Source organism: Heterodontus francisci, chromosome 25 (genome assembly GCF_036365525.1).
Source record: "Heterodontus francisci isolate sHetFra1 chromosome 25, sHetFra1.hap1, whole genome shotgun sequence".
NCBI classification, from domain to species: Eukaryota; Metazoa; Chordata; class Chondrichthyes; order Heterodontiformes; family Heterodontidae; genus Heterodontus; species Heterodontus francisci.
The window spans coordinates 17,512,334-17,539,494 of record NC_090395.1 but is presented as its reverse complement, the minus strand read 5'-3'; the positions used below and the strand labels follow the sequence as shown (position 1 = coordinate 17,539,494).

At 44.7% G+C, this 27,161-nt stretch overlaps 1 protein-coding gene across 2 annotated transcripts in view; it reads right to left on the bottom strand.

The window, feature by feature from the left end:
* Positions 1 to 27,161, bottom strand: part of LOC137383768 (DNA damage-regulated autophagy modulator protein 2-like) — a 162,978-nt gene that overhangs the window by 94,747 nt on the left and 41,070 nt on the right. The window contains exons 2-4 of one of the 2 annotated variants that reach the window (XM_068056937.1): positions 23,343 to 23,548; positions 14,661 to 14,728; positions 7,909 to 8,051 (exon numbers count right to left, since the gene is read on the bottom strand). In XM_068056937.1, coding sequence (XP_067913038.1) covers positions 7,909 to 8,051; positions 14,661 to 14,728; positions 23,343 to 23,476 — 345 coding nt within the window. In that variant the 5' untranslated portion in view covers positions 23,477 to 23,548. Of the gene's footprint in view, positions 1 to 7,908; positions 8,052 to 14,660; positions 14,729 to 23,342; positions 23,690 to 27,161 lie in introns of those variants that run through there. The other variant, XM_068056938.1, reaches the window with a different exon arrangement.

Sequence of the window (27,161 nt, the reverse complement as noted above, 5' to 3'; positions counted from 1 at the left end):
ACCTGAACCAGGACAGGGCCAAATAGGAAAACCTGAACCAGGACAGGGCCAAATAGGAAAACCTGAACCAGGACAGGGCCAAATAGGAAAACCTGAGCCAGGACAGGGCCAAACAGGAAAACCTGAACCAGGACAGGGCCAAATAGGAAAACCTGAGCCAGGACAGGGCCAAATAGGAAAACCTGAGCCAGGACAGGGCCAAGCAGGTAAACCTGAACCAGGACAGGGCCAAACAGGAAAACCTGAACCAGGACAGGGCCAAACAGGAAAACCTGAACCAGGACAGGACCAAACAGGAATATGGGAGGGGATGGGAGACGGTGGTGTCGTGGTTATGTCACTGGGCTAGCAATCCAGAGGCCTATACCACTGTCGTGGGAATACAGGTTCAAATCCCACCACAGCAACAGCGGTGTTTAAGTTTGATTAATTAATTTACTGGGCGTAACAGTGGCACAGTGGTTAGCACCGCAGCCTCACAGTTCCAGGGGCCTGGGTTCAATTCTGGATACTGCCTGTGCGGAGTTTGCAAGTTCTCCCTGTGACCGCGTGGGGTTCCGCCGAGTGCTCCGGTTTCCTCCCACAGCCAAAGACTTGCAGGTTGATAAGTAAATTGGCCATTGTAAATTGCCCCTAGTGTAGGTAGATGATAGGAGAATTGAGGGAAGGTGGGGATGTGGTTGGGAATATGGGATTAATGTAGGATTAGTATAAATGGGTGGTTGTTGGTTGGCACAGACTCGGTGGGCTGAAGGCCCTGTTTCAGTGCTGTATCACTTAAAAAAATAAATAAATAAAAATCTGAACCAGGACAGGGCCAAACAGGACAAGCTGAGCAGTTACTGACTCATTGGACATTAGCTAATGGATCATGTCAGAAAAAGATGTATCTTCAGTATTGATCTGTCCAGCTAATGTCTGATCACTGGTACAAAGATCCCACAGCCTCCTCTGGTGGTCAGGGTTAATATTCCAGCTCAGTCACCCAAACTGTCCTCACCTGCATCACATTAAACCCTCATTTCAACCCAGCTGGCATGGCAATGACAGGTTATTAAAATGGCGAGGGGTGGGGGTAGAGGTCAAACTGCGTTGCTGTGCCCCTCCCACCCACATCCAGGCTGACATCAGTCAGGGTAAGGGGCCTATTTAACATGCTGATGCTGCGGCTCAATTATGCCATTGACAGTGGGCTGCAATTCTAACTCCAGACTCCAGCAGACTCTCGCGACACTGAAGTCGCCAGCAAAACCCGACGGGAGGCAGCAGAGGCCAACAGCAGTTACTTTGTTTTAAGTTCCTGTGTGGAATCCAATTGGGCTTCAGGCTTCCCTGTCCCAACCAGCCCTGGCAACAGTGATTCACCAACCCCCCCACCCCAGCTCAAACCTCAAGCCAGGGACCATTCCCCTCAGTCTGGTCAGACCCCCCCCCCCCCCCCCATTCCCCACCCTGCTTGACCCACCAGCATTCCCATCATTCCCACTGGCTTTAGGTGACAGATGTTTATTGAAATAAGGTCATAGAGTTAAAATGGTCCAGGCCTCGCGCTGAACTCTCTGGGAATGGGGGAGGGGAGTGGGGGAAGTGGGGGAGCCAGGCAGGGCTAGCCACTCCCCCCCTCACACTTAAAGTTGGGGCTCAAAATCGGGTTGCTACCCCTCCAAGATTGCCCTGGCATCTCCCGGAATTAAACATTAATCTCCAGGATACTGCTGCGAGCAACCCAAGAGAAAGATCATAGGGACAAGACATGGGAATAAGGCTGTTTGAGTGACAGTGATGAATCTTCCAATTGAGTCTGTTCATGTTCTGATTGATGTGGGTAGGCGGGGCACCACCAGGATGGACATGTTGTCCGCCAGTGTGGGGCGGGGAGGGTAGGGGTTTGTCATTAGAGGCAAGAGGTCAAGTGATGAAACCTCCAGGAATACATTTAAGCAGAGTTGGCAACCCTAGCTCAACAGTGAGCTACACTTCCCACATTTATGCTGACAGGTCTCCCTGCCTGACCAGGTCAAGCAGAGGCAAGGCTATTGTTTATGGAGAATTCCCAGCCCAGCACGGATTAAGTGGGATTGCTAATGCTGTCATTAAATAGCCAGTGCAGGTCTGTGACAGAGCACACAGAAAGACCACCTACATAACCCCAAATGTAAACTCACGTCCCTACCCAAGGCAAGACACTCCTCTCCACCTTCCACATCAATCACTCCTTCTGTCAGACCCGAAATCACTGCCTGAAAGGGTAGTTGAGGCAGAGACCCTCAACTCATTCAAAAGGAGTCTGGATATGCACCTCAAGTGCCGTAATCTGCAGGGCTACGGACCAAATGCTGGAAGGTGGGATTAGAATAGGTGGATCGTTTTTCAGCCGGCACAGACAAGGTGGGCCAAGTGGCCTCTTTCTGTGCCTTAAACTTTCTATAATTCTGTGAACACCTCTCCCCCACTCCATCCCACAGTAAGGTCTGACGCTAACTCCCCAACTCCTGAGCTGTGAGCTGCTGCCCAGCATATAGAGTCCAGGAGATATTATTTTGGTCTTTTAACTGCGCCCCACCCCCAGCACAATAGAGTATATCAGTCAAACTCACACAAGGAGCATTCACTCTCTTTACCTACTGCGATGTACAGACACTGTAAACAGGCTCCAGCTTGCATAAGGCCCAGAACTTCCCAGGTTAATGTAATGTAACAGTATCACAGACGCCCCTGCATGAATCTCCAGTGAAAGCATTTGATACAAGCTGTAGGCTTCTCTTAACCTGGACAGCAGCAACTGAGAGCAGAGAGCACAGTCTTCTGTAGTTCTCACAAATGAACTGGTGGAAGGTAGCTGTAGTTCAGGTCTGCACCACCAGTGTACGTCAATAATTATTCAAGTGGGTAGCTTCAGATGAATCAAAGCCTGTATACAGTTCTTTGTGGAAGCAGGTAATGACTATTCAGGTGCCTGGCTGATTGCTTCACAGTGTGAACACTAGTTTAGTTCCTGGCCCTTTGATTTACAATATCAGGTCACCTGATGACTCCTCTCCCTCAGAGATGATTTATAACGATGGATCCAAAAGTTTTATTAGAAAGAACTTGCATTTCTAGCACACCTTTCACTTCCCAAAGCACAATAAAGCACTTTTGAAGTATACTCATTGTTATAACATAGGAGGTACAACAGCAGCAAATTTGTGCATAGCAAGCTCCCACAAACTACAATGAGAAAATCAGTTATCTTTTAGTGATGTTGGTTGAGGGATATATACTGACCCGCACATTCCTCCTCGTCTTCAAGAAGGGACCATGGAATCTTTTATTTCCATTTGAGACTTGGTTTTAAATCTCATCCAAAAGACAGTGCTTTTGTCAGTGCAGCACTCCCTCAGTACTGCACTGGGAGTGTCAACCTAAATTATGTGCTCATGTCTCGAGTGGGGCTTGAACCAATGGCATCTTGACTCAACGGTGAGAGTGCTACTCACTGAGGCACTGACACCACTAACACGGAGTTAATCAGCTTCTCTGAGTATGCGCTGAAGAATGTTTCACAGATGAAGCCCTGTCACACAGGGATACAGATGGACAATAACATAGTGGGACAGTGGGAGGTAGTACAGGGTCCATGTCCTACACCAAAACCTGGGAATCAAAGTACTCAGTCATGCCCATTGCAAGAAACTAATCAGGGCTCTTATTAGTCAAGTTTTTTGAACACCAATTGCACCAGATTCCTGTCAAGTGACCTCTACCCCTAGAAATCAGGCTACATTAACCCTGGGTTGCACAGTCCAAGACTGACAATGATACCATTTTGTAAAAGAGATGAGCACGAGAAATTGGGCAGAAATAAGGCGCAAACAGAGACGAAAGGGCATGATTTAGTGGCGATTACTGAGACGTGGTTGCAGGGAAACCAGGTTTGGGAATTGAATATCCAAGGGTACTCAGTATTTCGGAAGGATAGACAGGAAGGAAAAGGAGGTGGTGTAGCTTTGTTAGTAAAGGAAGAGATCAGTGCTGTAGTGAAAAACAATATAGGCACTGGAGATCAAGATGTAGAATCAGTCTGGGTAGAAATAAGAAATAGCAAGGGAAAGAGGTCACTGGTGGGAGTAATCTATAGGTCCCCAAACAATAGTTCTGCAGTGGGGCACAGTATAAACCAGAAAATACTGGGGGCTTGTGAGAAAGGTACGGCAATTATCATGAGTGATTTTAATATGTATATAGACTGGATTAATCAAATTGGCAAAGTTAGCCTCGAGGGAGAGTTCATTGAATGTATTACAGATTGTTATTTGGAACAATATGTTGTGGAACCAACCAGGGAGCAGGCTATTCTAGATTTGGTGTTGTGTAATGAGGTGGGATTAATTAATGATCTCATTGTTAAGGATCCTCTAGGGAAGAGTGATCAGTGCATGCTAGAATTTCAAATTCAGTTTGAGGGCGAGAAGCTGGAGTCCCACACGAGCGTTCTGGAGTTAAACAAAGGTAATTATATAGGCATGAGGACAAATTTGGCCCCAGTGGACTGGGCAGGAAGACTACAAGGTCGGACAGTTGACAAGAAGTGGCAGATGTTTAAGGAGATATTCAACTTATCCCAACTAAAATACATTCCAGAGAGGAAGAAAGATTCTAGGAGGGGGAAAAAACATCCATGGCTAAGCAAGGAAGTTAAGGATAACATAAAGACAAAAACTAAGGCATACCATATTGCAAAGGCCAGTGGCAGGCTGGAAGATTGGGAAACTTTTAAAGATCAACAAAGGGTTACTAAAAAGGTAATAAAAAGAGCAAAGGTAAATTATGAAAGAAAAATAATGCAAAATATAAAAACGGATAGCAAAAGCTTCTATTAGTATATAAAAGGGAAGAGAGTAGCTAAAGTGAATGTCGGTCCTTTGGAGGATGAGACTGGGGAGTTAAAAGAGGGGAACACAGAAATGGCAGAGACACTAAATCAGTATTTTGCTTCAGTTTTCACGGTGGAGGACACTAGTACCATCCCAATAGTAACAGGTAATGCAGAGGTTATAGAAAGGGAGGAACTTAGAACAATCATCATCATTAGGGAAAAAGTACTGAGCAAACTATTGGGATTGAAGGCAGACAAGCCCCCAGGGCCTGATAGCCTACATCCTAGGGTCTTAAAGGAAGTGGCAGTGGGGATAGTGGATCCATTGGTTGTAATATTCCAAAATTCTCCGGATACGGGAAAGGTTCCAGTGGATTGGAAAAAAGCTAATATAATGCCCTTATTCAAAAAGGGAGGGAGAAAGTAGGAAACTATAGACCAGTTAGTTTCACATCGGTCATTGGGAAATTGTTAGAATCCATTATTAAGGAAGTAATAACAGGACATTTAGAAAGTCAAAACGCAATCCATCAGAGTCAGCATGGTTTTATGAAGGGTAAATCGTGTTTGACTAATTTGCTAGAGTTCTTCGAAGCTGTAACAAGCAAAGTGGATAATGGGGATCCTGTAGATGTAGTATATCTGGACTTCCAGAAGGCATTTGATAAGGTGCCGCACAAAAGGTTGATACACAAGGTAAGTTCACATGGGGTTAGGGGCAATTTATTAGCTTGGATAGAAGATTGGCTAACCAACAGAAAACAGAGAGTCAGGATAAATGAGTCTTTTTCTGGTTGACAAGATGTAACTAGTGGGGTGCCACAGGGTTCGGTCCTTGGGCCCCAACTATTTACAATCTATATTAATGACTTGGATGCAGGGATAGAAGGTACTGTAGCCAAATTTGCAGCTGACACTAAAATAGGTGGGACAGTAAGTTGCAATAAAGAAATAAGAAATCTACAAATGGATATGGAGATTAGATAAATGGGCCAAAATTTGGCAGATGGATTTTAACGTGGATAAGTGTGAGGTTATCCATTTTGGTCAGAAGAATAGAAAGGCAAATTATTATCTAAATGGAGAGAAACTTCAGAGTGCTTCAGTGCAGAGGGATCTGGGTGTCCTCGTGCATGAATCGCAGAAAACTAGTTTGCAGGTACAGCAGGTAATAAGGAAGGCAAATGGAATTTTGGCATTTATTGCTAAAGGAATAGAGTATAAAAGTAGGGAAATGTTGCTGCAACTGTATGAGGCATTAGTGAGACCGCACCTGGAGTATTGCGTACAGTTTTGGTCCCCTTACTTGAGAAAGGATGTAGTTACATTGGAGGCAGTTCAGAGGAGGTTCACTAGATTGATTTCGGGGATGAGGGATTTGTCTTATGAAGAGAGATTGAGCAGTTTAGGCCTTTACTTTCTGGAGTTTAGAAGAATGAGAGGAGATTTAATTGAGGTATATAAGATGATTAAGGGGATTGACAAAGTCGATGTAGAGAGGATGTTTCCTCTTGTGGGGCAATCTAGAACCAGAGGTCATAGTTTTAGGATAAGGGGTAGCTGATTTAAAACCGAGATGAGGAGAAATTGCTTCTCTCAAAGGGTCGTGAGTCTGTGGAATTCACTACCCCAGAGTGCGGTGGATGCCGAGACATTGGGTAAATTTAAGGAGGAGATAGACAGATTTTTAATTAGTAATGGGTTGAAGGGTTATAGAGAACGGGCAGGAAAGTGAAGTTGAAGCCGAGATGAGATCAGCCATGATCGTATTGAATGGTGGAGCAGGCTCGAGGGGCTGAATTGCCTACTCCTGCTCCTAGTTCTTATGTTCTTATTCAGGACTACATCTCCTGCATCTCAAAAAGTTGTAAATACTATACCCATGACCTGACGAACGCAGGTTAGAGTGTTAATGTAATATACAGCATTAGAAATTTACAAAGAGGCAACACCAAACAATGACTATCAAGGACAATAGCTGTTTGAAAGATCTAGAGACAGTCCACAGGCTCTGTTTACCCCTATCAAGCTTTGGAAGGCCATTATTATTAAGCAAATACCACTTCTTTTATTAGTCTTGGAATCAAACAGTTTCTTAGGTTTCTGCCTTGGCAATTCGAACTCAGGATGCGAGATGGATGATAACTGTCCATGTGGAAAACATGCACACTAACTTCTCACGCAATTCTACAGTCTGCACTACCGCTCCTGAAAGATGGACATTCAATTCATTTTTGAGGATAGGGCTGCAATTAAATTGCAATCAGCATAAAGATTCTGGTAATGTTAATTCACAGTGTTATTAAGCAAATTTCATGGATTTCTAATGAGAAGACAATTGGACAGGTTAGGATTTTCCATTTCCCTGCTCAGCAGTAGGTGGTTTTCCAGCCACTATACGCAATGGGCAGAAAGTCGAAGGCTGGTAATCACCGAAGTGGACAAGTTTGATCCCATTGTCCAACACTTGGCTGCTTTCATGCCAACCACCGGCCATTACTGACATATATCAACATGGAAAATACATCTTTTACTGACAGGATCCATTAACAAATATTTGAGGCAGTGAATCAGCATCTGCCTTTTCTTCTGTGAAAACTGGCACACTGTTTGTACCTGCCCTGGGAGTGTTTGATGGGACAGTATAGAGGGAGATTTACTCTGTGTCTAATCCATGCTGTACCTTGTACACGAGTACTGATGTTGATACTGGGTATATGAAAATGCTTACTGGGATACCATAACTCAGCACAGATCAGCAATTAGAACCTAGGACTTTATGTGCATTTATCCAACGCAGTACAGGCAATCCACAGACATTATTTTTAAAAGAACTGACAGAAATGTAATGCTTAGCAAGTAATGAAGTTTATCCCACTCGTGGGACAAACCTTGATGGGTTACTCGTGCTTTCTCAAGTTTGCTTAGTAATTTGGTTAAAAATATTTTCCATGGTTACCACCAAGTGTCGATGTTCGAATTAACCAATCATGCCACTCCTCCCTTTGTATCATTGCTATGCTCAGAAACTCCATCTCATGGATCATTACCTGGAAGTTTGCCACTACACAGAGTCCCAGGCAGCTGATCAGGCCCAGCACCAGGCCTGCCCGATTCAGTATGAAGATAGTACGGTCCTCCTCCTGGTTTAGAGTCGCCACCTGTTTGTATCGTACATACATTGTCACAATACCTGGTGGAAAGAAACCAGGAAACATCAGGAGGTGAACTGCAACCTACAAGCAACTTCACTTCAATTCAAGTACCAAGGCACAGTTAGGTACAGTGATGTAGTGGTCATGTTGCTGGATTAGCAATCCAGAGGCCTGAACTAATGCACAGAACATTAATTTAAATCCCACTGTGAAAGTTTCAAAAAATCTGGTAATAAAAATCTAGTTCCACATATCTGCGCCATCACTAAGATTACCAATTTCCACCTCTATAACATCGCCCGACTCCACCCCACCTCAACTCATCTGCTGCTGAAACCCTCATCCATGCCTTAGTTACCTCGAAACTTGACTATTCCGATGCACTTCTGGCCGGACTCCCATGTTCTACCCTCTGTAAATTGGACATCATCCAAAATTCTGATACCCATGTCCTAAGTCCCATTTACCCATCACTCATGCGGTCACTGACCTACGCTGTCTCCCGGTCAAGTAAAGCTTCGATTTTAAAATTCTTACCATCGTTTTTAAATTCTTCCTAGGATAAGCCCCCTCCCCATCTCTGGAATCTCCTCCAGCTCCAAAACTCTCCGAGATATCTGCACTCATCTAATTCTGGCCTCTTGAGCATCCCTGATTTTAAATGTTCCACCATTGGTGGCTGTGCCTTCAGTTGCCTAGCCCAAAGCTCTGGAATTCCCTCCCTAAACCTCTCCACCTCTCTACCTGTCTTTCCTCTTTTAAGACACTCCATAAAACCTACCTCTTTAACCAAGCTTTTGGTCATCTGCCCTAATATCTTATGTGGTTCAGTGTCAAATCTTGCTTTGCAACACTCCTGTGAAGCGCCTTGGGACATTTTATTACATCAAAGGGGCTATATAAATACAAGTTGTTGTTGCCCAGTAAAAGTGAACATGAAGCTGTCAGATTGTTGTAAAAATCTACTAGTTCACTGTTGTCTTTCAGGGAAGGAAAACTGCTGTTTTTACCCAGTCTGACCTACATATGACTCCAGCTCCACAGCAACGTGGTTGACCCTATTGTAGTAGTATCAAAACAACTGTTTGAAGGATAAGACCCACCGCCATTTTCTCAGGGCAAATAAATGCTGTCCATGTTAATTTTACTCTAAACTCAGTGCAGATTCAAACCCAGATCCCAGATGTGAAAGCTGAATGTGTTCCTGCATCAGTTCATCCCATTTATAAAGGGAGATGTAGAATTTCACCTTTGTCATGTTACACATCAAGGACAGAATGAAAATTTCTATTTCCCTCTATACTGTGGAAATATATATATCTCACTTACATACACTGCAGAAGTACATATATATATCTCACTCTATACTATGGAAAAATATATATACATATCTCACTCAGTCCTGTGAAACTACATATACCTCACTCTATACTGTGGAACTATAGGAACACAGGAGCAGGAGTAGGCCATTCAGCCCTTTAAGCCTGCTCCACCATTCTAGATCATGGCTGATCGTCTACTTCAGGGTTGTCCAACCTTTTCGCGTGGGAGGCCACATTACAATTTTTGTCTTACATGGAGGGCCGGTGGGACAATTTCAGAAAGATAAAGACATTAAAAAGTTATCGTACTATTCATCAAAACAACGACAAATGTGTATTTTTGTGAAGAAGCTTTAAATGAGAAGATTAATTTATTGACTTACTTTCTCATCACTATGTTGGACACTGATTTAGTGCGATACCTGGCATTTTTTTTTCTTGCACAAGTAGTCAATATCTGCTTGCACACTTGCAGCAATGCGGAGTATTCCAGATAGATAGCCATCTGTCAGGAGTGATCTTGATCTCTCTCTCTGTCTCTCCCTATGTACCTCCTCCACCCCGTTCCCCCTTTCTCGCTTTGTGCCCCCCTCTCTGTCTACCCCCCTCTCTCTCTCTCTGTCCCCCCTCTCTCTGAAAGTTGCAGGGAGTGGGAGCGCTCAGCACAGCAGCTTTGTGGTCAGTCAGTTTATTTAAAAATGTGAGGTGTGGGCTGACAGCTGCTGAAGCAGGAATGCGCTTCCCAACTTCGGACAGATTCGAGATTTTCCGGCGGGCTTTTAAAAAAAGTGGGAAAACCCTGAATCTGTCCGAAGTTGGGAAACAGCTTCCTTCTTCAGCAGCTGTGAAACTGACAGCGCAATGTTTTTAAAAAGGCTGATCTGCAAGAAGAAGACAAAGAGAAATTTCCCATCTCCAGTCACGGACATCTGGCGAGATTGCGGAGCTGCCCCAGGTACAGTTTACATCCACGGGTTAGATGGAAACCATTGGCAGGCCGGACCCTGGCCCTCGGGCCATGTGTTGGACAACCCAGATCTACCTCAACGCCATATTCCGGCACTATCCCCATATCCCTTGATGTCATTAACAACTAGAAATCTAACAATCTCTGTCTCGAACTTAGTGACGGAGCTTCCACCACCCACCATGGAAATATATCAACATATATCTCGCACTCTATACTGTGCATTTGTGCACCCGATTTAATGAGAAAGACACTTCTGGTTGAAAGCCCACACCTCACATTAGTAACAGTCTCTAGTCCGCCCTTTTCCAAAGAGGAGAATCCTATGTCAGTATGTGGCACATCCCATTGGCCAAAATACGGAGTGAGGGTCCAGTGTTACAAACCCTGGCTCTCACTATCATTTGCCTGAATATAGGGCAGGAAAGGGCATATTCTGGATTGTAAGGAACATAAGGATCATTAATTGCATTCTTTGAGAATATAAATGATCAGATTTGAAGAAGAGCAAGTTTTTTCAAATACTCTTGTTTCCTGGCAATATTTATCCCTCAACTAAAACAGATCATCTTGTTGTTATCTCATTGCTGTTTGTGGGATTGAACTGTGCACAAATTGGCTGCCACATTTCCCTACATTACAAGAATGACTACACTTCAAAATAAAAACCAAAAGTGCTGGACATACTCAGCAGTTCAGGCAGCGTCTGTGGAAAGAGAAAGAGTTAACGTTTCAGGTCTATGAACTTTTATCAGAAATTCAAAAGTACTTCACTGACTGTGAAGTGCAGTCAGATCTCCTAAGACGGAGAAAGGCACGATATAAATGCAAATCTTTCTTTTTTCTTCAACTGGCATTAAACCCAAATACACAGGCAGAACGAACACGTGGCACAAACTAAACCTTGTGATGATGATTAAGCTACTTAAAGCACAATAGCAAATCACAGAGTTCCTTTGATGGTCAGCAGACTGCTAGGAATTTTTTCACAGTGGAGCATGTAGTTTGTGGTTTGTTCATGACACTTTGAGGAACTAAAATTATAGGAGAGAGGTCAGGGTAGGACATGAAGCATGGGTTATTGCAGTAAGTCCAATATTGCTGAACTTTTTATTACAACATTTTGATCATACACCTTATCACATGGTGTGAACACCCATGGGATCAGTTCTTTGAAAAATGTAAAAAAGAGATTACAAAATATGCAAGTGGGATTCAGAAATATCCAGTGGGATCCTGCAATATATAGGTGGGATTCAGGATTCGACAACTGAGCTTCAGGAATACACCAGTGGGATTCAGGATTAGGCACTCAAACAAAAGCAAAATACTGTGGATGTTGGAAATCTGAAATTAAAACAGGAAATGTTGGAAATACTGAGCCAGTTTGGCAGCATCGGCAGAGAGAGAAACAGTTAACATTCTGGTCTGTGACCTTTCATCAGAATTTCATCAGACAACTGCGATTCACTAACAAACAAGTGGAATTCAGCAATATACAAAAGGTGTTCAAGAATATACAATAAAATCAAAATACTGCAGATGCTGGAAATCTGAACGAAAAACAGAAAATGCAGGAAATACTCAGCAGGTCTGGCTGCATCCGTGGAGAGAGAAACAGAGTTAACGTTTCAGGTCGGTGACCTGTCATTTTATTTCAAGAATATACAACTTTGATCCAGAATTAGAAAACTAGGATTCAAGGATATACCAGAGGGCTGCAGGAATATACAAGTGGGATTTAACAACAACTTGCATTTATATAGCACCTTTAATGCAGTAAATTGTCCCAATATGCTTCACAGGAACATTATCAAATACAATTTGACACCGAGCCACAGAAGGAGATATCAAGACAAGTGACCAAAGGCTTGGTCAAAAAGGTTCATTTCAAGGAGCATCTTAATGCAGCAGAGAGAGTTAGAAAGGCGGATAGGTTTAGGGAGGGCATTCCAGAGCTTAGAGGCTTGACAGCTAAAGGCACAGCCCCCCATGGTGGAATGAAGACAACTGGGGATGCACACAGTGCCACTGATTATCCAAATATCGATTGGGATAATGTTAGAGTAAAGGGGAAAGGGGGGGGGGCGTAATTTCTGAAATATGTTCAGGAGAATTTCCTTGACCAGTATGTTCTCGGACCAACTAGGAAGGAGACATTGCTGGATCTGGTGCTAAGGAATGAGGTGGACCAAGTGTCTGTGGGGGAACACTTGGGAAGAGTGATCAGCACATCATTAGGTTTAGATTAGCAATGGAGAAGAGCAAGGAACAATCCAAAGTAGAACTTCTAAATTGGAAGAGGGCTAACTTCAATGGGATGAAAGGGGGATCTAGCCAGGGTAAAATGGAACCAAAGACTGACAGGAAAAAACTGTAATGGAACAATGGGTGACCTTTAAGGAGGAGATGTTTCAGGTACAGGCTAGGTGCGTTCCAACAAGGGTGAAAGGTGGGGGGACCAAAGCCAGGGCTCCTTGGATGACGATGCAGATAGAGAATGTGACGAGGCAGATAGAGAATTTGATAAGGCAAAAGAAGAGAGTGTATGATGCATGTCAGGTGAATTCTTCAAGTGAGAACCAGGCCAAATACAATAAGAGCAGGTAAAGAGGAAAATAAGACTGGCAAAGAGAGAAAATGAGAATAGAATGGGAGTTAATATAAAAGCGAACCCAACAATCTTCTACTCACATGTAAATATAAGTGGGTAGTAAGAGGTGGGATGGTACCTATTAGGGCTAGAATACTTAATGAGTACTTAGTATTGGTGTTTACTAAGGAAGAAGATGCTGACAAATTATCAATAGAAGCGAAGATTGTAGCTGTAATGGATGAGGTGAAAATTGATAGGCAGGATGCACTGGGAAGGCTGGCTATGCTTAGAGTGGATAAGTTGCCTGGTCCAGATGACTTGCATCCCGGTTTGCCAAAGGATGTAGGGATGCAGATAACAGAATCTTCCAATCTTCCCTAGATATGGGGGAGATACCAGAGGGTTGGAGAGTGGCAAATGCGACACCCTTATTCAAGAAAGGGTGTAAGGACATTCCTAGTAACTACAGGCTGGTCACTTTAACATCACTGGTGGGTAAGGTTTTAGAAACTATCAACATCCTGGGGGGTTACCATAGAACAGAAACTGAACTGGACCAGCCACATAAATACTGTGGCTACAAGAGCAGGTCAGAGGTTACCTCCTATCTCCCCAGAGCCTGTCCACAATCTACAAGGCACAAGTCAGGAGTGTGATGGAATACTCTCCACTTGCCTGGATGGGTGCAGCTCCAACAACACTCAAGAAGCTCGACACCATCCAGGACAAAGCAGCCCGCTTGATTGGCACCCCATCCACCACCTCCAACCTTCACTCCCTCCACCACCGACGCGTACTGGCAGCAGTGTGTACCATCAACAAGATGCACTGCAGCAACGCACCAAGGCTCCTTAGACAGCACCTTCTAAACTCGCGACCTCCACCATCTAGAAGGACAAGAGATGCATGGGAACATCACCACCTGCGAGTTCTCCTCCAAGCCACACACCATCCTGACTTGGAACTATATCACTGTTCCTTCACTGTTGCTGGGTCGAAATCCTGGAACTCCCTTCCCAACAGCACTGTGGGTGTACCTACCCCACATGGACTGCAGCGATTCAAGAAGGCAGCTCACCACCACCTTCTCAAGGGCAATTAGGGATGGGCAATAAATGCTGGCCTGGCCAGTGACGCCCACATCCCATAAACGAAACAAAAACAATAATCAGGCAAAAAAATCAACAGGCACTTGGCAAGGTTTGAGTTAATTAAAGAGAACCAGCACAGATTTGTAAAAAGAAGATTGTGCTTGACTAATCTAATTTAATGTTTTGATGAAGTAACAGAGAAGGATGATGAAGGGAAAGCAATGAACATTGTCTATATGGATTTTAAGAAAGCCTTTGACTAAGTACCACATAAAAGGCTGGTTAACAAAATTGAGGCTCGTGGAATAGGAGGGTCTGTGTTAGTTTGGATAAAAAACTGGCTTAAGGACAGAAAACAGTGAGTCATAGTCAATAAAAGCAAAATACTACGGATGCTGGAAATCTGAAATAAAAACAAGAAATGCTGGAACCACTCAGCAGGTCTGGCAGCATCTGTGAAAAGAGAAGAGTTAACGTTTTGGGTCTAAATAAGGCAGCAGTGAAAGGGTTAAACATGTTCACCACTCCACCCCCCCCCCCACCCCCCATCCCCACCATCATTCAAAAGTTCCAATTAAAGTATGTAGGATTAAAAATCTGGGAGCTCTTTACACAAGAGAATGTAGATATAAAAACAGGTGTGTCAGGGTGTATTTGGAGCCAATCCTTACCCAAAAATGCAGAAATAGTCAGCATGATGCCGAACACACATCGTTCAGGTGGAGTTGTGCCAGTGTCACTGTGAGAGATAAACACAAGATGATAAAGTACCAGGCAAATACACACATTACTGCTACAGGCCCAGTCTGAGAGATAGAGACACAGGAGCCCCACGTCTCAGAGAGACACACACTGCCCTTTTAATGGACCAATTGATGGTGTGTTGTTTCAGGGTCACCAAACATCACAACAAATACCCCTGCTAGGGAACCACGAATGTAGGAAAGAAACACGTGGTCCGGTCAAACTAACAGAACCAAAATAAGCAAGAATGTGCCAGTGGATCTGTCCCAATAACAGTCTCTCTGTACAGTGTTCAACATCACTGTCTGAGATACATTTATTGATCAGCTATGGGCTTCTCCAATAACCAATGATTTGAGGTTCTACACAAATCTGGTTATGAGGGGTTTTACACCATGCAATTAGGGAGACGGTGTGTCTGCAAGGAGAGAGTTTGATTAAACTGCCTAATGTGAGTTGAAAGGCAGAAGTTGAGTGTGAGTGTTGAATATGCAAAGTTATTTGCATGCCTCAGGACTATTTTAGGTGCTGCCAGATGTTGAAGTTTCACATCCTGCCTGATCCAGGTGGCTTTGAGATTGAAACTGTAACTAAGAGGTTGGCAGTGTTGTATTTTAAATCTGATCCAAATCAAAGACTCACAGATGAGAGACTTTGACCCAACTGGTTCATCCAGCCACAGTTAACAATGATGTGTTCAATGATGTCTCCACCACCCCATCTAGAGGCCACTGCTGGTATTGTCCACTTTCACTTCCCTCAATTTGTACCTGCTGTTCCCTTGTCCCGCCATCACGCTCGGAATTGGAACAGTGCCTGGATTAACCTTTCCTACTCTACTTAGTATATTGTATTTCTCTAAGGTCCCTTCTCCTTCACCTCCTCAAATTGGAGTGAGCTTCTGGATTAGTGGGAGCATTCCTGCCTGAGCCATGGGATAACTAGGTTTCCGTTCCCAGGCCGTGGCAGGAACAAGTGCTGGTGGTTGTGTGTGGTGCGGTGGGGGGGGTGTACAGGAATGTCAGGCACAGGTCAGCAGAATCTTGCTATACTCTGGATTTCTGACTGTGGAGTTCAGCATTGAGTCTGTCTCTTGATTGCTGCTCCACATTGATTGGTCTGTGTTGAGTCTACGAGCTGTGGCTCAGTGGGTAGCACTCTCACCTGACTCAGAAGGTTGTGGGTTCAAGTCCCACTCCAGAAACCTGAACATGTAAATCCAGGCTGACACTCCAATGCAGTACTGTGGGAGTGCTGCACTGTCAGAGGTGCTGCCTTTCAGATGAGACGTTAAACCAAGACCCCGTCTGCCCTGTCAGGTGTAGTTATTGGAAGGGCAGGGGAGTTATCCCTGGTGTCCTGGCCAATATTTATCCCTCAATCAACATCACTAAAACAGATTATCTGGTCATTATCACATTGCTGCTTATGCGATCTTGCTCTGTGCAAACTGGCTACTGCATTTCCTAAGTGACTTCAAAATACTTCACTGGATCTAAATTGCTTTTGGACGTCAAGGTCACAGAAGACTTGTGCTCCAGCATTAGCTGCACCCCTCGCCAAGCTGTTCCAGTGCAGCTACAACACTGGCATCTACCTGGCAATGTGGAAAATTGCCCAGCTATGTCCTGTACACAAAAAGCAGGACAATTCCGACCTGGCCAATTACCACATGATCATTCTACTCCCAATCATCAGCAAAGTAATGGAAGGGGCCATTGGCAGTGGTATCAAGCGGCACTTACTCAGCAATAACATACTCACTGACGCTCAGTTTGGGTTCTGCCAGGGCCATTCAGCTGCTGACCTCATTACAGCCTTGGTCCAAACATGGACAGAAGAGCTGATCTCCAGAGGTGAGGTGAGAGTGATTGTCTTGACAAATCAAGGCAAATTTGACCAAGTATGGCATCAAGGAGCCCTAGCAAAAATGAGAATTGGGGGAAAACTCTCCACTGGTGGAGTTATACCTAGCTCAAAGGAAGATGGCGGCGATTATTGGAGGTCAATCATCTCAGTCCCAGGTCATTACTGCAGGAGTTCCTCAAGGTAGTGTCCTAGGTCTGACCATTGCTCCATCAATGACCTTCCCTTCATCATAAGGTCAGAAGTGGGGATGTTCACTGATGATTGCACAATGTTCATTCGTGACTCCTCAGATACTGAAGCAGTCCATGTCCGTATGCAGCAAGACCTGGACAATATCCAGGCTTGGGCTGATAAGTGGCAAGTAACATTTGCTCCACACAGGTGCCAGGCAATGACCATCTCCAACAAGAGAGAATCTAATCATCTCCCCTTGACATTCAATGGTATTACCATCGCTGAATCCCCTACTTTTGACATCATGGGGGTTACCATTGGCCAGAAACTGAACTAGACCAGCCACATAAATGCTGTGGCTACAACAGCAGTTCAGAGGCTGGGAATTCTGCGGCGAGTAACTCACCTCCTGACTCCCCAAAGCCTGTCCACCATCTACAAGGCACAAGTCAGGAGTGTGATGGAATACTCTCCACTTGCCTGGGGGAGTGCAGCTCCAACAACACTCAAGAGGTTCGACACCATCCAGGACAAAGCAGCCTGCTTGATTGGCAACCCATCCACAAATATTCACTCCCTCCACCACCGACGCACAGTGGCAGCAGCGTGTACCATCTACAAGATGCACTGCAGCAACTCACCAAGGCTCCTTAGACAGCACCTTCCAAACCCGCGACCTCTACCAACTAGAAGGACAAGGGCAGCAGATGCATGGGAACACCACCACCTGCAAGTTCCCTTCCAAGTCACACACCATCCTGACTTGGAACTATATCGCTGCGCCTTCACTGTGCTGGGTCAAAATCCTGGAACTCCCTTCCTAACAGCACTGTGGGTGTTCCTAACCCCCAAGGAATGCAGCGGTTCAAGAAGGCAGCTCACCACCTCCTTTTCAAGGGAAATTAGGGATGGGCAATAAATGCTAGCCTAGTCAGCGACACCCACATGCCCAAACGAATAAAAAAAAGCAAGCTATTCTTGTTTTTCCAATCTTTATCAGCCTCATCGCTAGCTAAATGCCATTGTTTAGGCACCATGACAAAAATGAAGCCAGCTCCAACCTGATAATATACTTTTTAAAGCCATTATTTTATCAGTTACTGATTGTAAAACCAAGTTACCTGGATTTGATTCCCTCCTGATGACCACTAGCATTCTGGATATTTTGTTCATAATCTCATCTCTTTGTTATGAACAACAATTGTTATGAAATACAATCCTGAGCAGCAAACTTCACATCAATCCCTCACATTTTACCCTACAACACTGGGTTGTTTCAAATGTTTGAGAACGTGGGCCCTGTTTGCACCCCATGCTCTCCATATATCTAAAATCTTCCAGTGGGCTGTGGAGGTCGACACGGGTGCTGGGAGCCCATTTGTGTCAAGCTGGAATCAATTCTGTAGCTACTAATCTCAACCTGGTACCTACATATAAATGGAGCTTTAATATAGCATCCCACAATCCAAGGGACAGAACAACAGGGGGGCAGTCTGACAGAGTGACCAAGAGAAATAGTTTACTCAGCCTGGCAGCAGGTAGGAAGTGGTGTTCCACAGGGATTGGTGCTGGGACTGCTGCTGTTCATCATTTACTTAAATGATGTGGACTCTGAACCAGAAGTCCAATTTCAAAATTTGCATATGACCCCAAATTGGAGGGTGTGTGGCTCAACCTGACAAAGAATGCGACAAAGTACAGGAAGACATTAACTGTGGGTGACCTAATAAAGGTCTTTCAACTTATGAAAGGGTTTGATTGGAAACCTTTCTGTCCACCTTATCAGGAGTCCAAAATATAGGCCATAAATAAATCCATAGGGAATTCAGGAAAAACCTCTTTATCCAGAGAGTGGTGAGAATGTGGAACTTGCTACCAGATGAACAGCATAGATGCATTTAAGGGAAATCTAGTTAAGCACATAAGGGAGAAGGGAACAGGATATACGGATAGGGTAATCATAGAATGATACAGCATAGAAGGCGGCCATTTGGCCCATTGTGTCTGTGCCAGCTCTTTGAAAGAGCTATCCAATTCGTCCCACCCCCTTCCCTTTCCCCATAGCCCTGTAAATTTCTCCCCTTTAAGTATTTATTCAATTCCCTTTTGAATATTACTACTGAATCTATTTCCATCACCATTTCAAGCAGAGCATTCCAGTGTTTATATTAGAACATTTTTCCTAGTATCATTTCCAGTTCTTTTGCCAATCATCTTAAATCTGCATCCTCCGATTCCTGACCCTGTCACGAGACACAGTTACTCTGTCAAAAACCCTATTGATTTTGAACACCCCTACCAAATTTCCTCTTAATGTTCTGTTTTAAGGAGAACAACCCCAGCTTTTTCAGTCTCTCCATACAACTGAAGTCTCTCACCCCAGGTACAATTCTGATAAATCTCTGTTTCAGCTTCTCCAAGGCTTGATATCCTTCCCACAGTGTGGTGCCAAGAATTGAACACAATACTCCAGCTGCAATCTAACCAGTGTCAAACTACAGTTTGGCATGACTTCCTTGTTTTTGTACTCTGTCTCTTTATTAATAAGCCAAGGATCCTAACATGCATTTTTAACAGCCTTCTCAACTTGTCCTTCCACCTTCAAAGATTCGTGTACATACATTCCCCAGATCTCTCTATTCTTTAAAATTGTACCATTTAGTTTATACTGCCTCTCCTCATTCTTCCTACCAAAATGTATCATTTCACATTTCTTTGCGTTAAATTTCATCTGCCATGTGTCTCTCCATTTCACCAGTCTATGTCCTCCAGAAGTCTGTTACTATTATCTTCATTGTTCACTACATTTCCAAGTTCTGTGTCATATGCAAATGTTGAAATTATGCCCTGTAAACCCAAGTCCAGGTCATTAATATGCATCAAAAAGAACAGTTGTCCCCTGGGGAATACCAATGCACACTTCCCTCCAGTCTGAAAAACAACTGCCTGTTCACCACTACTCTGTTTTCTTAGCCAATTCTGTATCCATGCAACTACTTCTCATTTAATCCTTTAATGGGCTTTAATTTTGCTGACAAGTCTAATATGTGGTACTTTATCGAATGCCCTTGGAAAGTCCACATCAACCACATATGAAGCCTCTTCGTTACTTCATCGATCAAGTTCGACAAACAGCATTTACCTTCAACAAATCCATGCTGACTTTCATTTATTGACTCATATTTTTCCCAATGGCAATTAATTTTATCTGAGATTATTGCCTCTGAGTTTTCACATCCACGATGGGCTGACTGGCTTCTAACTGCCGGGTTTATCCCTCATCCCTCTTTTTTAAAAAACATTTGCAATTCTCCAGTCCTGGAAGCACCACTCTCATATCTAAGGAGGATTGGGAGACTGTGGTCAGACCCTCTACAATTTAGTATTTAGTTTAGTTTAGTTTAGAGATACAGCACTGAAACAGGCCCTTCGGCCCACCGAGTCTGTGCCGACCATCAACCACCCATTTATACTAATCCTACACTAATTCCATATTCCCACCACATCCCCACCTGTCCCTATATTTCCCTACCACCTACCTATACTAGGGGCAATTGCTAATGGCCAATTTACCTATCAACCTGCAAGTCTTTGGCTTGTGGGAGGAAACCGGAGCACCCGGAGAAAACCCACGCAGACACAGGGAGAACTTGCAAACTCCACACAGGCAGTACCCAGAATTGAACCCGGGTCCCTGGAGCTGTGAGGCTGCGGTGCTAACCACTGTACCACTGTGCCGCCCAATTAAACTATTGTTTAATCTCTCCTCATAGACTCCCTTTGCTACACTTATCCCCTATTTTAGATTTCCTCTGTACTTTGTGTATTTAGCTTGTTTTTCTATTATATGAACCTGACATTTATCATAAGCCTCCTTTTTCTGTCTTAATTCAATCTCTATCTTTAGTCATCCAGGAAGCTCTAGCTTTGCAAACCCTTCCTTTCCTCCTCATGGGAACAGGTCTAGTCTGTATCTGAGCCATCTCCTTTTGAAGGCCTCTCATTATTCAATTACCGTTTTGCCTACAATTTTTGATTCCAATCCACCTGGGACCGATCCCTTTTCAACTTATGAAAGAGGGGTGGGAGCAGGTTCATGTGGAGCATAAACACCAGCAAAGACCAGTTGGGCTGAACGGCCTTTTTCCGCATTGTACACTCTATGTAAGTGTGCAAACAGACAAAGATTGACAAGGAGAGATAGAAACAGAGTGACAGAGAAATGAGAGAGTGCACAAGTGAGAGAGCAGGGAAAAGCCAGAGAGTAAGAATTACACAGGGAGAGGGATCGAGTCACGGAAACAGCAGGAGTGTGACAGTGGAACATAATAGAAAGGCAGCAAGATTTATGGGGGAACAGAAGAGAGACGGTAATAGAATTCAGTCGGACTAACGGAATGGGAAGTGTTTAACAGCGTCAGTCTTGTTTGGTTTCACTCTGCATACTGTTTGGGACAGACCGATTAACCCTTCCCTCTGCCTCTTGTATTAGTCTGACTGCATTTTTGAAAAACATTTACTGTCATCCACAAACCAATATTACAGAAAAATGGATGACGTATTTAGGAACACTGCAAGTGCTGAATGGTAACCGTGTGCTTGAAATAATTCAGGACTGTGCTACCAATTACAGCTGGGCAGATTCTGACTAAATCCTTACAACACAGTCACTAAATTCCACTTCAGAAATCGTTATGCTTAAAGAACAATTTGAAATCTGCCTTCAACTCCCTCGACCAGCTGGTTAAATGCATCATCCAGAGAGGCTTACTGACTAGGAAAATCCGAGGATCTATCCCTGGTCTGTGCCAAGATGGCTGACCTCCAATGGGGCGGAGGTAGATGCACTACAATTGACTCGGTACACATAAACTTGAGAGAAGGGAAATCAGTCAGGGTTCCTCACCACCCAATGACCCTTGCTGGAAAACAGACATATGAAAATTATGTGAGGGCAGATGGGGCTCAGCTATGATTTCACCCTCCTCCCATAGACACCTATTGACACTCATTGTCTGCATGCAGAGAGCCCAGTCAGGTGAGGAGTGGAAAATTAGCTGCTATGTGTGAAAGGAAATCTGAATCACGGGGAGTGCTTTCAGGACAGGACGAGAGAAACCCATCGGGGAAGAAAACAATCAGCTTTATTCAGCAAAAGGCCCATGCTTCTTGTACAAAGGGTAGTGGGAATCTGGAACTCTCTCCCTCAAAAGGCTGTAGCGCTGGAGGTCAATTGGAGCTATAAGACTGAGATCAATAGATTTTTGTAAGGACATCGAGGGATATTCAGTTGAGATACAGGTCAGCTGGTGGAATAGGCTCCAGGGGCTGAATCCCACTCCTGTTCCTAGATGTTGGGGCCACATCCTCAACGCAGAATTACTCAGAGCCTTACGGCCTATACAATCATACAGAAAAAGACAAGCTCAGACTAGCTGGTCCATTGAGATATGTCCACCATCAAGCCCCAATTTTACCCCAATCGAGCCTGCTCTGCCAGTCAACAAAATCATGGCTGATCTGATGGTAGCCTCAACTCCACTTTCCCCATAGCCATAATAACCCTTGATATCCACTAAGCTACAATAACAAATTGCATTTATATAGCACCTTAAATTTAGTAAAATGTCGCAAGGCATGACGCAGGGGCATTATCAATTAAAATCTGACACTGAGCCACATAAGATGTTAGGTCAGATGGCCAAAAGCTTGGTCAAAGTGGTAGTGTCTGAAAGGAGGAAAGTGAGGTAGAGAGGCAGAGAGGTGGTGTAGGGAGGGAATTCAGATTTGGCAGCTGAAGGTGCAGCTGCCAGTGGTGGAATGATTAAAATCAGGGTTGATCAAGAGACCAGAATCAGAGGAGCGCAGAGATCTCGGAGGATTGTGGGGCTGGAGGAGATTACAGAGATAGGAGGGGCGAGGATCTGGAGGGATCCGAAAACAAGGATGAGGATTTTAAAATTGAGGAGTTGCCACTATGCAATGTAGGTCAGTGGGCACAGGGGTGATGAGTGACCGAGACTCGGTGTGAGTCAGGATATGGGCAGCAGAGTTTTGGATGATCTGAAGTTTATGGGGAACGCAAGGTTACAGAATAATCTTAGGAATAAAAGATGCAAGTGCTCAGGGTTTGCAGCAGCTGCATCAAACACTGTGACCCTTCACTACCCCCAAACTGTTTAATGGGTCCCTCTTAGATTCTGACCGGCCTCTTCTGCATTTCCTGTCACACATTGTCCCTAACAGAGCAATCAGCCAGTCGGGGAATTCCTAGTGAACAGCTCTAAACCTGACACGTTAAGTTCATAGTGTCAAAAGCAAAATCCTGTGGGTGCTGGAAATCTGAAATAAGAAAGGGAATGCTAGAAACACTCAGCAGCTCGGGCAGTGGAACTGAGTTAATGCTTCAGTTCCATGACATGGGACAGTCACGATGCAGTTAGTTTGTTGTCGGGGCTCCTGTGTGTGTGTGTGTGAATGGGATCATCCAGCTAGCAGGCATTGTTAAAGCAGCTTGTTTAGTGTAGGCTGTAGCTGTGCGTCGCTGTCCCACCGCACTTACTGACCTGATGTATGGTACCAAGGGGTCGACATGACGGAGCACGACGGCTGTAATGAAGGAGAAGACAAAGGCAGCCGCTGACCAGATGACCAGTGCGGCTGGAAAGAAGCTCATGCCCTGCTGGAACCACCACAACATCTCTGCAAGCCCGGGGCTCGGACCCTCCGAGGCAAAGATCACCCGCTTGGCCTCAAACTCCCAAAACACAGCCTGCAAGGAAAGAAAGAGGCGGCCCGGCGTCAGTGAGTATGAAAAGAGGCCAGTCCAGTCATAGTACCCCCACCCACACTGGAATCCAGTCTCATTCTGAAGCAGTTTATTGCAGACACAAATCAGTTTCACTTCCTTGTTTTTCCCTCCCACACACTTGCAGGAAACAGATCTTCATCTCTCTCCTCCTATCAACAGTTTCACAAAGTGTGGGTGGCTGATGCTGCAGCCTAACTCCAGCTCCAATCCCAGGACCTGTAATCTTTGAAGGTGGAAGGCCAAGTTGAAAAGGCTGTTAAAAAGCATGTATGATCCTTGGCTTTCTCAGTAAAGGCATAGAGTACAAAAGCAAGGAAGTTCTGCCAAACCTTTATATATCACTGGTTAGGTCTCAGCTGGACTTTTATGTTCAATTCTGGGCACCACACTTTAGCAAGGATGGCAAGGCCTTGGAGACAGTGCACAGGAGATCTACTAGAATGGTACTAGGGATGAGGGACTAAAACAAAAGCAGAATACTGCATATCAGCAGTCGACAGCAACTTCGGATTCTCTCTCCAAAGATCATGTTTCAGGTTGCGTTACCTATGTTTCCCCCCCTAGTATCAACCCTTGGGGAACCTCACTGTATACCTTCCTCTTCTTTGGCCTCCTTATCTCGAGAGACAATGGGTAAGCACCTGGAGGTGGTCAGTGGTGTGTGGAGCAGCGCCTGGAGTGGCTATAAAGGCCAATTCTGGAGTGACAGGCTCTTCCACAGGTGCTGTAGAGTAATTTGTTTGTCGGGGCTATTACACAGTTGGCTCTCCCCTTGCGTCTCTGTCTTTTTTCCTGCCAACTACTAAGTCTCTTCGACTCGCCACACTTTAGCCCCGCTTTTATGGCTGTCCGCCAGCTCTGGCGATCACTGGCAACTGACTCCCACGACTTGTGATCAATGTCACAGGACTTCATGTCGCGTTTGCAGACGTCTTTATAGCGGAGACATGGACGGCCGGTGGGTCTGATACCAGTGGCGAGCTCGCTGTACAATGTGTCCTTGGGGATCCTGCCATCTTCCATGCGGCTCACATGGCCAAGCCATCTCAAGCGCCGCTGACTCAGTAGGGTGTATAAGCTGGGGGTGTTGGCCGCCTCGAGGACTTCTGAGTTGGAGATACGGTCCTGCCACCTGATGCCAAGTATTCTCCGGAGGCAGCGAAGATGGAATGAATTGAGACGTCGCTCTTGGCTGACATACGTTGTCCAGGCCTCGCTGCCATAGAGCAAGGTACTGAGGACACAGGCCTGATACACTCGGACTTTTGTGTTCCGTGTCAGTGCGCCATTTTCCCACACTCTCTTGGCCAGTCTGAACATAGCAGTGGAAGCCTTTCCCATGCGCTTGTTGATTTCTGCATCTAGAGACAGGTTACTGGTGATAGTTGAGCCTAGGTAGGTGAACTCTTGAACCACTTCCAGAGCGTGGTCGCCAATATTGATGGATGGAGCATTTCTGACGTCCTGCCCCATGATGTTCGTTTTTTTGAGGCTGATGGTTAGGCCAAATTCATTGCAGGCAGCCGCAAACCTGTCGATGAGACTCTGCAGACACTCTTCAGTGTGAGATGTTAAAGCAGCATCGTCAGCAAAGAGGAGTTCTCTGATGAGGACTTTCTGTACTTTGGACTTCGCTCTTAGATGGGCAAGTTTGAACAACCTGCCCCCTGATCTTGTGTGAAGGAAAATTCCTTCTTCCGAGGACTTGAACGCATGTGAAAGCAGCAGGGAGAGGAAAATCCCAAAAAGTGTGGGTGCGAGAACACAGCCCTGTTTCATGCCACTCAGGATAGGAAAGGGGTCTGATGAGGAGCCACCATGTTGAATTGTGCCTTTCATATTGTCATGGAATGAGGTGATGATACTTAGTAGCTTTGGTGGGCATCCAATCTTTTTTAGTAGTCTGAAGAGACCACGTCTGCTGATGAGGTCAAAGGCTTTATTGAGATCAATGAAAGCAATGTCGAGGGGCATCTGTTGTTCGCGGCATTTCTCCTGTATCTCCTGTACCTTCCTCTAGTCCGAATGATAAACCATTCAACACTGCTCTGTTTTTTGTCACTCAGTCAACTTCACATCCATGCTGCCAGCGCCCCTTTTTATTCCATGGGCTTCAACTTTGCTCACAAGCCCATTATGTGGCACTTTATCAAATGCCTTTTGGAAGTCCATGTACATCACATCAACTGCAATACCCTCATCAACCCTTTATCTCATCAAAAAAACTCAATCAAGTTAATTAAACATGATTTCTCTGAACAAATCCATGTTGGCTTTCCTTCACTAATCCACTTTGTCTAAATAAATGTTAATTTTGTCCCAGATTATTGTTTCTAAGAGCTTTCCCAACACTGAGGTTAAACTGACTGGCCTGTCATTGTTGTGTTTATCCTTACACCCTTTTTTGAATGAGGGTGTAACATTTGCAATTCTCCAGTCCTCTGGCACAGCCCCCATATCTAAGAAGGAGTGGAAGATTATGGCCAGTGCCTCTGCATTTCCACCCTTACGTCCCTAAGTATCCCATCCAGTCCTGGTGACAAATCAACTTTAAGTACAGCTAGCCTATCCAGTACCTCCTCTTTATCAATTTTTAGTTCATCCAGTACCTCAACAAACTCCTCTTTCACTATGACTTTGTCAACATCTTCCTTAGTAAAGACAGATGCAATGTACTCATTTAGTAACTCAGCCACACCCTCTGCCTCCATGTGTAAATCCACTTTTTAGTCCCTATCTGGTCCCACCCCTCCTCTTACTACCCTTTTACTATTTACATGCCTATCGAAGATTTTTGGATTCTCTTTTATGCTAGCTGCTAGTCTCTTCTCATACTCTCTATTTGCTTCTCATTTCCATTTTCAGTTCCTCACTGAACTTTCTATATTCAGCCTGGTTCTCACTTGCATTATCAACCTGACATCTGTTATACACACCCTCTTTCTGCTTCATCTTTCACTCTACCTCTTCTGTCATCCAGGGAGCTCTGGTTTTGCTTCCCCAACCATTCCCCCTCATGGAACGTATCTCGACTATCTCCTCTTTAAAGGCAGCCCACTGTTTCATTACACTTTTGCCTGAATCTTTGATTCTAATTTACCCAGGATAGATCCTTTCTCACCCCACTGAAATTGGCCCTCCTCCAAATAAGTGTTTTTACTCTAGATTGCTCCTTGTCTTTTTCCAGAGCTAATCTACACCTTATTGTACTGTGATCACTGTTCCCTAAATGTTCCCCTACTGACACTTAATCCACACGATCACCCCGCCCACAACCCCCCGCCCACCTCCCACCACCAATTCCCCAGAACAGTGCTCTTCCAGCTGATGACTCTTCTTGCACATGTGGTTGTCCAGGACATCAGAAGAGTCCTGGAGTTCCCTCATGGCACAGCATGAGCAGTCGACAGGACTGAGGTGCCCTGCTGTGCCTCTATTTATTAAACTATTAAATAACTTAACAGAAATAAAGTTAAGACTTAAAAAAACTCACCAATTATTCCCCAATCTGCTTCTTCCCATGTGTTGATGTCATATTATGTGTTTTTTTTAACCTCTCTCCCTAAATATTGTG